At 41.9% G+C, this 15,597-nt stretch overlaps 1 protein-coding gene across 10 annotated transcripts in view; it reads left to right on the top strand.

Moving 5' to 3' along the window:
• tns1a (tensin 1a) overlaps positions 1 to 15,597 on the top strand; it is a 67,889-nt gene that overhangs the window by 12,668 nt on the left and 39,624 nt on the right. For 8 of the 10 annotated variants that reach the window (XR_009789141.1, XM_061777643.1, XM_061777636.1 and 5 more), the window contains 3 exons: positions 1,135 to 1,249; positions 4,085 to 4,122; positions 13,517 to 13,555. Coding sequence is in view for 7 of the 10 variants with exons in the window: in XM_061777643.1 (XP_061633627.1) it covers positions 1,135 to 1,249; positions 4,085 to 4,122; positions 13,517 to 13,555 (192 nt within the window). In the remaining 3 variants the exon portion in view is untranslated. Of the gene's footprint in view, positions 1 to 1,134; positions 1,250 to 4,084; positions 4,123 to 8,270; positions 8,357 to 13,516; positions 13,556 to 15,597 lie in introns of those variants that run through there. The other 2 variants (XM_061777650.1, XM_061777656.1) reach the window with 1 other exon arrangement.

The following is a 15,597-nucleotide window of genomic DNA, read 5'->3' as shown; positions in this document are numbered from 1 at the left end:
ATTTTAACTTTGATACATTTTTATGTACAGGTTATTTCAATCTTTTTTTTAACTAAAAAAAAAAGAAGTTAATTTTCAATGTATCATAATGATTAAGGTCTTATTTTTTTAGTTTCACATTTTTGTTTTATGTTTCTTTTTTTCAGTCTCAGTTTACCGAGCAAACATTTATTATGTAAATAAAATATGTTAGTTTTCAATAGTTCATATTAACAAAACAAAAGGCCAGTGTTTAGCATCATACCACAATGGTAACTGAAATATTTTGAAACTGACAAACCTAATAATGAATAGAAATGTACTGAACATTTACAAATGCGACTCAGGCGCTGCTTTATTTTTGTGGTCGAACACACAAAAAAACAAACTAATCAAACTGGCCGAAAATTATGTGAACCTTAACTTAATATTTGTTGGGTGTCTTTCACCTGGAAATGTGTGGGTGTTGAAACACCAGGTGACCCTGTCATATGTAGTATTAATTTGCATTACCTTTTGAGGCAATTAGTGCAATCAAACAATTTCCGTAACTTTTAATGAGACTTGTGCACCTACAGACATGTACAGTATTTACAGCTATTTTGGCCCACTTCTCGTGCACGAACTGGTCCAGCTGTCTCAGATTTAAAGAGTGCTTTTCTTTTTATGCTTCATTTTTGTGTCTGTAAACATAGAGCTGTCCATGCCGGATTAATTTCCTTGGTTGAATTATTATTTATTTTTATTTAGTTGGTATTTAATTTTTTTCTATTAGACCACAAAAAAAAGCAATCCTTGATAGTCATTAGTTAATTTTCAGTGCAATTTCAATTATTAGTACTTTTGTCAGTTTCAATTGATGACTATTTTTTTATTTTTTATTTTTTTATTATTTACTTAAACAGACTGGTACCAACAATCTTGTCCACGTGCGTGTGAATAATGACCAACATTATTTTGCTGCTGTGTTTCTCCACTTCTATCATTACTTAGTCATTTCATTAGCTATCTTCACAGAGAAAACATTATTTGCTGGTAGTTGTCTTGTGTGTGTATTAAGGGTGTTGTGTACTTGTGGATGCATTGTGTTGAGATTTTAAATTCGTTGAAGTGATCACTATGTGTGATGATGACTTCTTCTCCGCTCTAACTCAGCCCGACGAGCTGGAGGGGGTCCACACACACTCCTTCAAGTTGAAGCCATTCAAGAAGGCCAAGAGCTGTGATATATGCAAGCAGGCCATCACAAAGGAGGGTCTCATCTGCAAAGGTGAGTGAGTGTACTTCCCAACAGCATGACAGGTGTGGATTATTTGCACAAATTCTGCTTTTATTTTGTTCCTCTGATTATAAAAATATTGTAGCTATTCTCCTAACCTCCCAGATAAATCAATTGATGGTGTATCTGGTAGCAACCGTTCCCTCGCCTCTCCGCCACACGGGGAATGGCTGCAGCTGCTGACGACCTACTTTGTCCGTTTAGTTCAGCAAATTGCCATCACGCCTGCCAGAAACATTACTATGCCTCACTGAATGTAGGCTGATGATGTTCAGGAAATCTTAGTCTGTTGCTGTGTCTGTTGAGTTGTGATCCAGTTCCCTTTACATGTGGGGCTTTTTTGGGGGGGTTGGGGGGGGGGGGGGGTGCAAACATATGTCACCATTCTTTTGTGGTTATAGTGCAAATTTCTGTGCTAACTGCAGTCAAAGCCAACAAACGCAAAGCCCCAGCAGTAGGAGATGAGGCTGGTTTGAGGATTTGGCTAAGGATTTGCTGTTAAAATTAGCACGGCTACTGCAGCTGCTGCTGAATTAGCCTAGATAAGAGGGAAAGTGGGGTGGTAGAGAGAGGCAGAACGGGGAGAGAAAATGGGGAAATGTGAAGGAGACCGCATGAGAATTACCTTCATCCCTCTTTTGTTCCTAGTTCCGTACACTGCGTTTTGAGTGCAGCAAGTGGTCCTTGCATAAAGATGGTCACCACACCCCTCCAATTGGTAGTGTTTGCTATCATGGCCAGAGAAAGCACTAAGGTCCAGTGTGTTTCATGCTAATATGTAAAATGTCAGACTCTTGTCAGATGTGACACAACAAACATGATCTGGTTGTACCAGTACACAGGATAAGATTTAGTTCACTCAATATTTACAGTGGATCTGGAAAGTATTCACAGCACCTTTTCAACATTTTGTTATTTTACAGCTTTATTACAAAGTGGAATAAATTATGTTTTTCCCCTTCAGAATTTAACACACAACACTTACTAATGACAACTTGACATAGTTATTTTTAAATGTTTGCAAATGTATGTATTCACAGCCTTTGCTTGATACTGGATGTTGATGAACCTTTTTGTTTTAGCCGCAGTTAAGATCTCAAGTGTTTTTAAATATGTTGCCAAAAGCTTGGCACATCTATCATTGGGGCAGTTTTGCTCATTCCTCTTGCATGAGCTTTCAAGATCTGTCAGGTTGTATGGAGAGTGACGGTGCGCAGCCATTTTCAGATCGGATTCAAGTCTGTACTCTGGCCACTCGAGATTCACAGAGTTGTCGTGAAGTAACTCCATTGAGATCTTGGCTGTGTGCTTAGGGTCGTTGTCCTGCTGAAAGATGAACCGTCGCCCCAGTCTGAGGTCTAGCGCACCCTGGAGCAGGTTTTAATCCAGAATGTCTCTGGATATCACTGCATTCATCTTTCCCTTAATCCTGATTTCCCAGACAACAATTTACCTTTATTACCATCTTAACCTGTTTTTCACAAATAAAATATACTGTATGCTGAGAAGTATAAAAATGACTATTTTTTGTAAGACTGGTGGAACAAGGATTTGATGTGTTTGGTTCTCCCCTGGTATGCCGTTGAAATATTTCATTTGTAACCCCCTGTAAACGGGATCCTTTTCACAACATTGATGAATGTACAGGTGTACTTTACAAAAACACAGAAACATAAAATCTGGATTTAATGAGCTCATTCTTGTGCAAAGGTACAGGAAACACAGACAACCAAACTCACAAATTCGCAGCTCAGGACAAATAAAGCAGGGGTGTCCAAATTACAGCCCAGGGGTCATTTGCAACCCGTCAGCTGTTTTTTTTCTTTTTTTTTTTTTTTTTTTTAACCAGAGGTCTATACTAAAATTACCATTTCACACATAACATTTGCCTGCATTGTACTTATTATATGACGTGACAAGGCTGGAAAAGAGAAGTTAATTCTTATCTTTCACTTCCTTGTTTTTAAATAATTTGGTAAGACACCTCGACCTGACTGCAGAGCTTGCTACTTCTGCTACTGTTCTACTACTGCTACTACTACTTCTACTACTACAACTGCTAATAATAATAATAATAATAATTCTTATTATTATAGTAATGCATTGGTTTGAAGTAGAGCTTTTGTAGATTTGCAAAACCACAAAGAAACTATTTACAACGAGAATATAGTAGTAACAACATTTGTATTCATAACGCCTCGCTGAATAAAGATATTTCAGATTCAGCAGCAATCACAGCATGACTTGCCATTGTTTGCTCAACTTTCTCCTCCGTGGTAAAGTCAGATTAGTACAGGTTGCTCTTGTTTTGGTTCTCAATGTGGACATGTGATTGTACTGCTGCTCAATGGTGGAGCTATTTCAGCGGAGCTTCAGGCCCCCTGGCCACCCCAAAATACTGAAAATTCCCTGACTTTTTGCTTTATCGCCTAGCTGTTTTTCAATGCATTTATTTACATACATATAAAATCAACAGTTTTTACGTTGTTAAATACATCAAAGGTGAATAATTTCTAAGTGGCCGTGCATCCTTCGATTTTTTTGTGTGCGGCCCTTGGAAGTAAAAATTTGGACACCCCTGAAATAAACAAACAAACCATCTTTCTTTTCTCATGTGCTAAGCATTGTGGTGGTTGGAATTTATCCACTTGGGGGCAGCACCACACTTCAGCATTTACAATACTAGGAAGCGGACTGACCTTGTTGCAGTTTCCTTTCCAGCTCACTGACTGAGCAGTAGTAAGCTTGACAGAAAGCATGACATTGCAACGTTTTGTGTCACTTTACAGCATATGTAACAAATAATAATTGTCTTTCTTCTTGCAGCTTGTCAGCTGTCCTGCCATAAAAAATGTGAAGTAAAGGTAAGACATTTACTCCCGATTGTTTGTATTTTGTATGTGCAACTTTCCACGTTTTGCATTTGGGTCAAGCATCAGCTCACCTGACTATGGGGGGCCATCAGGTACATAATTCAGGATGACCTCTCACTCATGAATTATGTATATGCACATACACTACTGAAACACTCATGCATATTACTGAAACACATATTTCAGTGTATTGTATGACTGCAATTCAGTATATTTTATGATCATATTTCATTGTGATGTGTAAAACGATTTGAGTAGTGTGTATAAGAGCGCTTCACTAGTGTGTGAGAAGTAATCTTGAATTCTACTGTATCCCTGACGAGTCGTCAGTGACGACCCCTCACACCTGACGGCCACACTCACACGCAGGCACAGTACAATGCACTGTATGTAGCATAATAAGTTAAAGATGCCATTTGTCTACATTAGTTACTGTCGAAAGGAGCAAGGGAAGTATATATTATACAGCAAGCAAAAAGGGATGACCGATAGATTATCCTTCTAATTTGTGAATTTATCCCCCAGAGAAAATTTCACTTTACACTTTGCTGTATGCGTGCAAGAAGTGATGTGTGTAAAATTTACTGCCCATAATAAATGGCATATGCACACATTTCCTCCAGGAGGCCCACTAGTCTCTATCAGTCTGTTTCCCTCTTCAACCCTTTAATGTCACCACACGATCCCAGTGTGCAGTGGAAAACAGAACAAATGAAAAGGGGAGGATATAATGATGGCTAGACGAGTAGAACCGCACAAGGCTACTCTTAGTGGGTTTTGTTGGTTGGGGCCGAAGCTGAAAATTGTCGTCACCCTCATCACTCCTCAGCCAGGATTCTCAACTGAGACATTCTCGTTGATTGCCCCTTGACTCAAATGTGTCTGCATGAGTGTTTATTAAAAAAAAAATTTAAAAAAAAGCCTCACACCAGGAAAAGTTGTGGTGGTGATTGATGTTGAAGAGAGGAGAGGGCATAATTTAATTCCTCAAATGTTTGGAAACTATGGTTTTATCTACAGCCGCTGACCTTATAACAGTAAATGTGCCACCAGTCACAATGATTTTACTCTTTACATTTATTAGAAGCGTTAACATCCTATTGTTTACCTCATAAACATACAGTACAAGCAATTGTTTAAATGCTTTAATGCTGGGGTTCTTGCATTTTATGCTGTTTATGGCACTTTCATGGGGCCTATAATGATTTGAATGAGGGTGTCAAGAAGGTTTGATGCTTCCAACATGTGGCATGCATAATATTAATATATCCCAATCCACAAGCAGATTCAGTCTTGTGTCAAGTCTTTATTACTGTTGATGCAATGAGGTCTGTATCGCACCCTGTTTTTTTTTTTCTTTTTCTTCCCTGCCCTGGATTGTTGTTGCAGTGGTTTTCGGCAGCTTGCATGATTCAGAGAAGTTTGGCCCTATGAGTTTGACAGGGGAGGGGATGTTTGAATATTCCTGTACTACTGAGGTTTTGTTTCCTAAAATACTACGTGTATGTTTTTGTGAAAACACGCCATATGTTTTGCTGCTCCAATTCTACTTCACCCCGAAGACAATTTTATTTGGAAAGTCTTAAATTCACAGTACAGACAGAGCAAGAATTTTGTACGAAAGTTAAAATGGGAATGGCTGCAGCTCATATACTCTACATAATATTAAATGAGGTATGTCTGAGCATTTGAACGGTTCTGTAGTGTAGAGAAAAAAATGATCACAATGATATGATTTGAATTATATTTGTGTAGTTCTTTTGTCAGGTTTTGCTTTACCTTCAGTTGAATTAGATTATACTGTCATTTTGTTTTGCATTGCATACATTGAGTGAGGTAATGCTGCTGTTGTGTTATTTATAGCTGCACGGGCGTCACCCAATTTATAAAAAATGTTGGAATTTCTAATTGCTCCTTTGTCCCAGTGACTCTATTAGCAGGTAACTCCCGTTTAATCCCCTGTGGCCTAAAAGTGACACACGTGCACATCAGCGAGAATGACTCCTTGTGGGAGTACTTTGAGGTTTAAATCCATATCCGGACATGTGAATGTGAGACACTGACTGAGGCCTTTAATTAGGTCAACAAAATGCTGCATACAGTGTAATCCACAACCCCCTCATACTGTATTAGCTAGCACTTTGGCGAATACACGTGATGATGAATCAGCTATATTCCCAGTCCGCTGCGTCCCAGTTGCTGGCTCCGTATCATCGCTGTGGTGTTTGTCATACAGTAGCTGCAAGGTGCACAGCTCTCCATCAAGCCTTCTTAACATTGTTTTTTACATTTGCTCTGTTGTGGCAGTTTTGGGCGGCACCGTGGCCGACTGGTTAGAGCGTATGCCTCACAGTTCTGAGGAGCGGGGTTCAATCCCCGGCCCCGCCTGTGTGGAGTTTGCATGTTCTCCCCGTGCCTGGGTGGGTTTTCTCCGGGCACTCCGGTTTCCTCCCACATCCCAAAAACATGCATGGTAGGTTGATTGACAATTCTAAATTGCCCGTAGGTGTGAATGTGAGTGCGAATGGTTGTTTGTTTGTATGTGCCCTGCGATTGGCTGGCAACCAGTTCAGGGTGTACCCCGGCTCCTGCCCGATGATAGCTGGGATAGGCTGCAGCACGCCTGCGACCCTAGTGAGGAGAAGCGGCTCAGAAAATGGATGGATGGATGGATGGGTGGCAGTTTTGTCTTTAACAGGCATGGAGGGGAGGCAGTGAGCAGCCCTCAGAGAAACAAATATACAGTAGTTAGTCGAGTGCGAGAGGCCTTCAACGTCATCACCATTTTCCGCTGTTTAAAACATCCCAGAAGCTGACGTTAAAGTACTCCACGGTGTCTTCAGACCACACTTTCGCAGTCCTTATATTGGCTGTCTACTGTTCCACCAATAGCCTGTAGGTAGTCTCAAGGTGTATTAAAATGTGGTCCGATTTCTTGAGACTATAGGGAGAGAAGAATCCCAGCACACTAGCCTCACAGGCCCTGACCTTCCTGTGCGGAGTTTGCATGTTCTTCCCATGCTTGCGTGGGTTTCCCCCTGGGTATGCCAGCTTCCTCCCAGGTTCCAAAAACATGCATGTTAGGTTCACTAAAGACCTTGAAGAAATTGTCCTTCGGTGTGTATGTGAGTGAATTAATGTTTCTATATATGGCCTGCAATTGGCTGGCTACCGGTCCAGGGTGTGCCCCGCTTCACACCCAAAGTCTCCTGGGATAGACTTCAGCTCACCCACGACCTTAATGAGGACAAGCACTATCGAAAGTGGATGGGTGGATTGTCTTTCATGAAGGCTGTTTTTTTTGTATTAGTTATCTTATGTTGCGGCCAATGAGTGTATGTTGAGTTCATCTATCTATCCATTTTCTATACTGCTTATTCCCACTACTAGGGTCACGGGTGAGTTGGAGCCCATCCCAGCTGACTCAGGGCGAAAGGGGTACACTCAGGACTGGTTGCCAGCCAATCGCTTGGCACATGACAAACAACCTTTCACATTCAATCCTAAGGACAATTTACTCTTCAATTAACCTAAGAAGCATGTTTTTGGAATGTGGGAGAAAATTGGAGTACCCAGAGAAAACCCACACAACCAGGGGAAGAGCATACAAGTCCACACATTAAGGCCATAGCCCGGATTTGAACCCGCAAGCCCCAGAACTGAGAGGAGGAGCCTACTTGTCCACTGTTCCGCTATGTTGATTCCGATTTTCCCACTTCTATTGCAGTTTCAGGATGTTGTTGATGCAATGATACATATCATCCTCTTTCAACATCTGCTTTGAGGAAAGTGAGGACAGGAGTGCAGACAGGGGAATTAGACAGTCAGTGCTCTGAGAGGGAGGGATACAGTTACTGTCTCGCTTTGGGCACCAAGGAGCCCCAAGCTGCTTTCTTGGCCTTATATAGTATGTTTGGATACTACTTGGCAGTGGATAGAGGAGCCTGAGCCAGCATCATAAAGAGTACATCCTAGTTCAGTCCAGCGGCTGAACACAGTTGACTTTCAGTAGCTCTCTGGCACGCGTCCGGGATTACGGCTGGTGTTTTGAGTAAGGGGGGGGTGGGGGGGTCTGTGGCTGAGGAGGTGGTCGAAAGTGTCTGTATTTGGTGCTCCTTCTTTTGCTTCTGTGCTCTCAGGAGGGGTGAGGGTGGTGGGTGTTTTGCAGCCAGTGGAAATGCAGAGTTAGAAACCAGGCAGAGCAGGAGAGAGCTACAGAGTACAGGTAAGAGTTGTTTTAGGGTGCTTTCAGCATTTGCATGCTCAAATAACTGCCGCAAGATCAACTTTGCTTGCTTTTAGCTCATGTTAGACAAGCTTGAAGACTTTTTTTTTTTTTTTTTTTTTTTTGGTATGTGTGGGTTTTTTATGTTGTCAAATTCATTCACGAGTAAGTGGCTCCCACGATAACTCAAAAGATATTTGAGGCTCAGCATTATCCTTAAAGGTGCCACTGTATGCGCAACAACATGAAATAAAATGAAGCTACATAGTTTGCATCACTTTTTCCCACTAGGTCCATCTTCAGTTTTGAAAAAAAACTGATCTTGTTAATCACTCCTCTCTGACCTTCATGGGTACACAGGGGTAGCAGCTAAACATGAGTGGTCGGGAGGTCAGTGACTTGTTTGTCCTATTTCCCATTTAACGGCTGAGACAAAACAGAGGAATGCAGTTTTATTGCTGCGCTGCTGGGTACAGCACAGCCTACCAATGTTCTTAATTTGCTTCAGAATATCTAGAGAAAACATTCCACCTATTTCTCACCTTGCCCATAACAAGAGTCCCAGTCATGTGTCCCGTGAGCATCATAAGGTGAAGACTGATGTTAATACAACAGCTGTTTGTCTCCTCTTATAGAACCGGGTTCCCCTCAGGGAAGGTTACATGTTTACCCATTAGAGAACAACCCCAAGGGAAATGTGGGAGAAGCATTTCAAATAGTGTATCCAAACAGTTCTTCACTCTAAATGTTAAACAAGGGTGACTCATAAACTAGTGTTAAATATGGTGTTTTACTGTAAAAGCACACATGAGGCTGTGTACTTGACAGCTCCACTCTGGCAATAAATTTGTTTCTGGAGTTGAGCTGCAAATAATTCTTATGGGCTTGTATTTCATCACAACGTATGTCTTTCTCCTGAGTTAACTGTGCTTTTCCTAGGCCATTATGTGCCGTTGCCTAAATAAACAGGAACCAACACAACATCAACATCATTTTTCTTCTGAACATCAGCAAAGAAATGGCCTAAGATTTCCCCCAAGAATGAGAGTCCAAACAATGTTTACGACAAGCAATACCTTTAATCCGGCCTTTCCAATGAGGTTTTCTGTGTCAAAAATTAGCTTCAATTTTGCATCTGATCTTCGTCAGTTCCTCGTTTAAAGGCCTATTTTTTAACAGTAGTCATTATTGGCTCACTCGCTGCTCGCTTTGGCCTTATATTGATCCAAAAGCTACTTTCTCACTCATCTATGGTTCTCAGCCTCTTGCGTGTCTCTTTTATGAAGTTCCTTTTGGACCACAACGCCATTTCACAACTGTGGCTGTGGGGAAGAGAACGCTTGTCTGCTTCTCGAAAGAGAAGCAAACTCATCCTAAATATCAGTATGCTGTGGTCTTGGCGGACGATATTTTGTTGAAACCACAGGGGGTTTCGGAGTAAAAAGTCAATTTCATATCTATCTTTCTGAGAAGAGAAGGAAATAATATGATGACATCTATCAAGTAGGCAGATTCCGTGCTAGAAAGTTATTATTTCCACACAGTTGCCAACTGAAAACTATTGCTTTAGGGGACTTTTAAACCAACTGCTTGTGTTGTGCACAATATGTTGACTCTCTTGAAAGATGACCACTCGTGGTCAACTATTGCCTCTTGGTGTCTTACTGTTCAGCTGTCCCGTGTTTATGCTAAAAAAAAATGACCTTTACTTTCCCATCCTTGAAAATATTAGTTGTACCCATGTAGGTCATTAATCCAAGTCACCCATCTACTTACCCTTGATTTATCACTTTCTGAATGTGCAGTAGAATGTACAGTAGAATGTGCAGCATCATCCTATTCTCATGTCAAAATGTCTTACCAAAGATGAACATGCACTCAACTGTTACGGTGCTCTGTGGATTTCTTCCCTCTCCCAGGAAAACAGAGCCAGCATGTTTAAATCCATCCAAAAAAGCTTTTTGAGCTTTGGTCCTTATTTGGCAGTTTCTTGGTGAGCGGGGAATTCGATTTCTCAGGCAAGTTGCCATTGATGTGGCGCTGGCTCAGGAGGATTGCCGAGGGAATTGTGAGTGTGGTTGCCCCACTGGAGGCACTGCACGTCTACATCCAATTAAATGATGTGCACTATAGAAAGTACAAAAAGTATTTGAGCAACATACTGTATGTACATGTGGTCACTGTTGGTGGACATGAGGGCTTGCCGGCTTGCCTTCTCTGTTGTAGTTTGTCTCACAGTTGTTTAATGGACCTGGCGTTCTGCCAGCAAATATTTTTGGACAAAAATGGCCCAAAAGTGAAAAACAGGATATTTTGATCCCGCAAGCAAAATCCGCAGCTCGGAGGACTCATCATTGATGAGATGGTGTGCTCCGTGGGCGTCTCAGTCCCGCTGTTTAGCGGCTACGACGGTCTGTCAAAATATGTCTTAAATTAAGACAGCTGTAAACATTAAATGCAACGTCACATTACGTACCTTTTCTTAAGCCCGCCATCGACGCTGGTGCTTGGGGGGTGTAAGCATGCAACTGGAGACAATGACAGAGGTGTGTACATCTCGGCAATTCCCATGGCCAGCAAGCTAATGCTTGTTGGTACTATGCGACCCAAACTCCCGTGAACATCCAATGTGTCCATTAACAGAATAGACAGCCAGCTATGTCCGAAAGCTAACAAAGCAATCATCAGCTGAGTTAGTCATCTCAACTTAAAGTTCAAAAGTCAGCACTGTCTCGGATGGGTGATGATAAAACGATAACGATACAGGTGATAATAAAACGATAAAAATACATATCTCAAAATAACTTTTCCTTGATAAACATATGAGACGCCATCTTCGATAGATTGCATTCGTCCATGTTTTGATAGACAATACGAAGAGCCAATAATAATGCGAGTTCCTCCGCGCTGACCCAATCATGTGGCATCAGTAGAACCATCCGAAGTCAGTTTGATGGACACAGCACATTATGCGAGATGTAACAGGTGCTAATGTTTGAAGCCTACTGCTGCAGCCGTGGGAAAATACTCTGTTTCTTGTGAGACTTTATAAAACGATAATAACTCCACACTGCCAAACTTTTTGGGCCTTTCTCGTCAACAATGTCATCGTGCACCACCATGCGAAAACAACAAATTGTATTGCAAAAGACATGCTACCAGACAGTAGTCACAGTTAAAAATAAGGGATTCAAGCAGATGATTCAATTAATGGACCCCAGTTACCAACTTCCTGGGTGTAAATTGGAATTGGTTTTGCATAGTCATACTATACAAAGGTTTCTACATCTTCCTTCTTAGCAATGGAGAAGGGGAAATGGAGAAAAGATTGGCAGGGCTGAGGAAAACAGTCCTCTCTTATGAGTTGTGCTGTATGTCATGGCCTCCCAGAATCCCCCTGTGATGTGATGCGATTTTAAGCTCTGTTTCATGGCTGAACCCATTTAGAGTTAATTTGTCTCCATTTTGGATAATTTGAATTGTTCTCTGCCTGTGGGTTTGCTCTAAAGGAGCAAAGAGAGGCTAGAAAGAAAGCTCACCGTAGCAGCTCTCCTACATGCATAATTTCTGCAATAAAATAACCAAAGCGGTTGAGGGTTTTTATTCTGAAAAAGCAATCTAACGTTTTTGGGAGAAGTTACACAAACAACCCAAATGTGGCGCATGGCAGAGCTTCTCAGATAGTCCTGTGCTTTTCTGTGTCTAAGCAGGCGAAAACCACATGAAGATTGTATTTGCTTCCCACATCGGCCGCCTTATAAGGACGTAGTCAGTGTAGACGCAGTTAGGAATGTTCACAGTGAAGGTCTGTCATCAAGCCTCTCTCGAGTCTCATTACCCTCATCTCAGACACCTTTTGACCTTTGGATCAACAAACATGCCATATGCCAGTGATTCTCGGGTCACGGAACGGTTGTCAGCAATTCAAAAATAAAGATGCAATAGAATTTTCATTTTGCAAAGAAAACGTACTTTATATACCAAGCGAATGTTCTAATTGTGTGACTTTACTTATTGTGTGGAGCCATGCTATTTAATTGTTTCATTGTGTGAAATTATTATTATTACTGCGCTATTCCTCAATGTGCCTCGCAATGCACTTTGCAGATGTGATTATGTTTAGGCAGATGACACATTTGTTTTCAAAGGAACATTTTACATGTTCTCCCTGTGCCTGCGTGGGATTTCTCCGGGTACTCCGGTTTCCTCCCACATTCCAAAAACATGCATGGTAGGTTAATTGAGGTTTCTAAATTGCCCGTAGGTGTGAATGTGAGTGTGAATGGCTGTTTGTTTATATGTGCCCTGCAATTGGCTGACAACCAGTTCAGGGTGTACCCCGCCTCTCGCCCAGAGTCAGCTGGGATAGGCTCCAGCACTCCCGCGACCCTAGTGAGGATAAGCGGTATGGAAAATGGATATATATACTTCTGTGAAAGTGGCTCATGACATAATGACTGTGGGAAAATGTGAGTTCTTGGGTAACCCAAGTTGAGAACCCCTGCTGTATAGTACATTGCTGCTGTAAATGAAGTGGCATGCTCTAATGATGCAGCTACTGTGTGCCCAGAAAGTTGTGTTAATGTCATTCGGGACCGCAGGAAGTGAGGCAAAGTGCATGTTGGCATGAAAGCAAAATGCTGACTTTCTTCAATGATATTTGCCAGCTTCTCCATCACATGGCATATCAACAATACTGTTGCAGCTTCTGTATTCTGATATGCTCGGTGATAACCTTGCAAATGTCAACCAGGCTTTTGTTCTCACTGTGCAAACTAATTACGGTGGCTTCCTTCCCACCAGAGCCTGCTTGCCGCTGATAGTATGCGACCATCTCACTGCGTACAAAGATAGAGCAGCTTGTGTTTATGGGTAAAGTCCCCTCATTTGCTGGATCCTAATCAGTGATGTGCGACTGTGAGATGGTCATACAGACTATCAGGAGCCGCTTTTGTCATAGATACTTGGAGCATGCGCCGATGGCCTGCCTACTATTTAAAGATGCACCATCACAAAATGTAATGATATCCAATCTAATTCTGAAGCAATGTTATTATCAGAGGATCAACATCTCCTTGCTTGTTATTATCTACAGTGTCAAACTGTTTCATAGCAGAAAACAGAATCACAGTCCTTCAACCCATGTCTCTCCTCTCACAGGTCACCACGGCGTGTCAAACGAGCACCAACTATGAGCTTGTGAGTACAACACGCCCTGCATGGATGTGCCATGAAAACCTTCACTGCTGACCCATTTGACCTGCTGAAACCCCCTTTCCAATTGAATTATCCTTCTTGAAATTTTGGGCAAAGTCTCTCCCAAACACAGTTAGCTTCTCCTAGAGGTCAAAGGGTGATGCTGCAAAGCAGGGGTGTCGCAGGCAACATTGTAGTTATGGTTTCCCTCAGAAGGCTGTTATGACTGTGAAACCGTATGAGCCTCATCAAACAATTCCATGTAGACAACAAATTGATGGAAAACAGTAGTGAAGAAAAATAGTTTGTTCAACTATTAATTTTAAAAGGGGGTTTGGTAACAAAAAATGCTTACAATATCTAAGTGTTATTTAAAGTGAAGACAATTTGCAATTTTGGGATTCATTTTAGCAAGAAACAACAAGTACCATATTTTCAGGACCATAGGGCGCACCGTATTAAAAGGCGCTGGCTCAGTTACGGGGTCTATTTCTCTATTTAACACATACAAAAGGCGCACCGTATTATTGGGCGCAGGCATGGTAAAACATACGGTAGCATGCATGCGCGCTAAAACAATGTTTTTTAAAAAGCAGCGGGAGCAAAACTGAGTTTGGTTGTACTTTATTGAAGTATTTAACAATGTACTCACGTTATTTTTTTATCAATCCTCATCCACAAATCCATCAAAGTCCTCATCTTCTGTATCCGAAATGAACAACTGGGCAAGTTCTTAATCAAACACGCCAGGTTCGAGTCAGTCTTGTTGCCGTGCGAAAGCTCGAACAACAGTGCAAGCAGACACGCCACTCGCAACTTCACTTTGAACGCCCTGTTTACACAGATGTCCAGCGGTTCGTCAAGCCTCCCGGAATGATGGCAAGCCCCGAGTTATTGCACTCAGTCAAATGGTGACTGTAGAGACGCTTCTCCCGGCTGTTCTTTGCTCATGAATCCATTGCTCAAGTTGGTCTTCCAGCTCGGGCCACCTCGCCTTGTTTCCGCGTTTTGTTTTTCTTTTTTTTCCTTGGAAACTCAGCTTCGTCTTCTTGACTTGGCGAAGCTCGTTTTCCTGCTTCCTCGACTTGCGAACCATGGATTTGTTGATCTAACTGATAGCTTGCAGTTTAAACTGTGCTTCGTAAGCGTGTCTCTTCGTAGGTGACATTTTCGGGGGTCCTTAGCCAAACCAATGTTGTTTTGCATAGTGCACACCCCGGAAATGCTCACAGTCAGTCGAGCGGTTACAAAAAAACACCCCGGCGCGATATCCCTACTGGGGGCGTGGCTTTAGCATCCCCCTTCACGCACCCTTCCCCTGTCTTCAGCCACGTCCGCTTTTCCTCTGTGTAAGCAGCGTGTCGGCAGGAAATGCTTAAAAAAAAACTCAAGCGTAGCGCTCATCACACAACAACATTTATAGATGTTGGAACTCGGTGCACACATAAGGTGCGCCGCATTATAAGGCGCCCCGTCCATTTTGGAGAAAATTTAAGACTTTTAAGTGTGCCTTATGGTCGTGAAAATACGGTAGATGCACATGATTTCCTTTAGCGGGCCACATAACATGATGTGGCGAGCCGTATCTGGCTCTCAGGTCTTGAGTTTGAAACGTGCTCTAATGCTCGTGTTAATAAAACTCATTTTGTGTCCGAAGTCAGATGCAGAAGTGTGACATTGAGCACCACGTCCAGAATTGGTGCTGGTTGCTGGATGCTTTCTGTTATTTGAAGAGCTGAGCAAATTAGGAACATTCCTAGCAGTCACTTCTTTGCACTTGTTTGCTTTGGATGTAGGCCCTTTAAAATGACCGATGCAGACTGTTAAACAGTCTCAAGTCATGTTTATAGAGCTCGACTAAGCACACTGTACTTAACTCAACTATGAATTTTTCCTGGATAGATACGGGGCTGGATGGCTGCATGCATTTTGTTTTTTTGGGTTTGTCACACAATTCACGTGTTTTTATACCCCCGTGTACTTCTATATGTAGGTACATAATGCTCTATAAAATAAAAGTCTGATAACGTGACCCCATTTGGTGT

Source organism: Phyllopteryx taeniolatus, chromosome 1 (genome assembly GCF_024500385.1).
Source record: "Phyllopteryx taeniolatus isolate TA_2022b chromosome 1, UOR_Ptae_1.2, whole genome shotgun sequence".
Taxonomy (NCBI): Eukaryota; Metazoa; Chordata; class Actinopteri; order Syngnathiformes; family Syngnathidae; genus Phyllopteryx; species Phyllopteryx taeniolatus.
The sequence above is the reverse complement of the archived record's forward strand: the minus strand, read 5'-3'. Positions and strand labels throughout refer to the sequence as shown.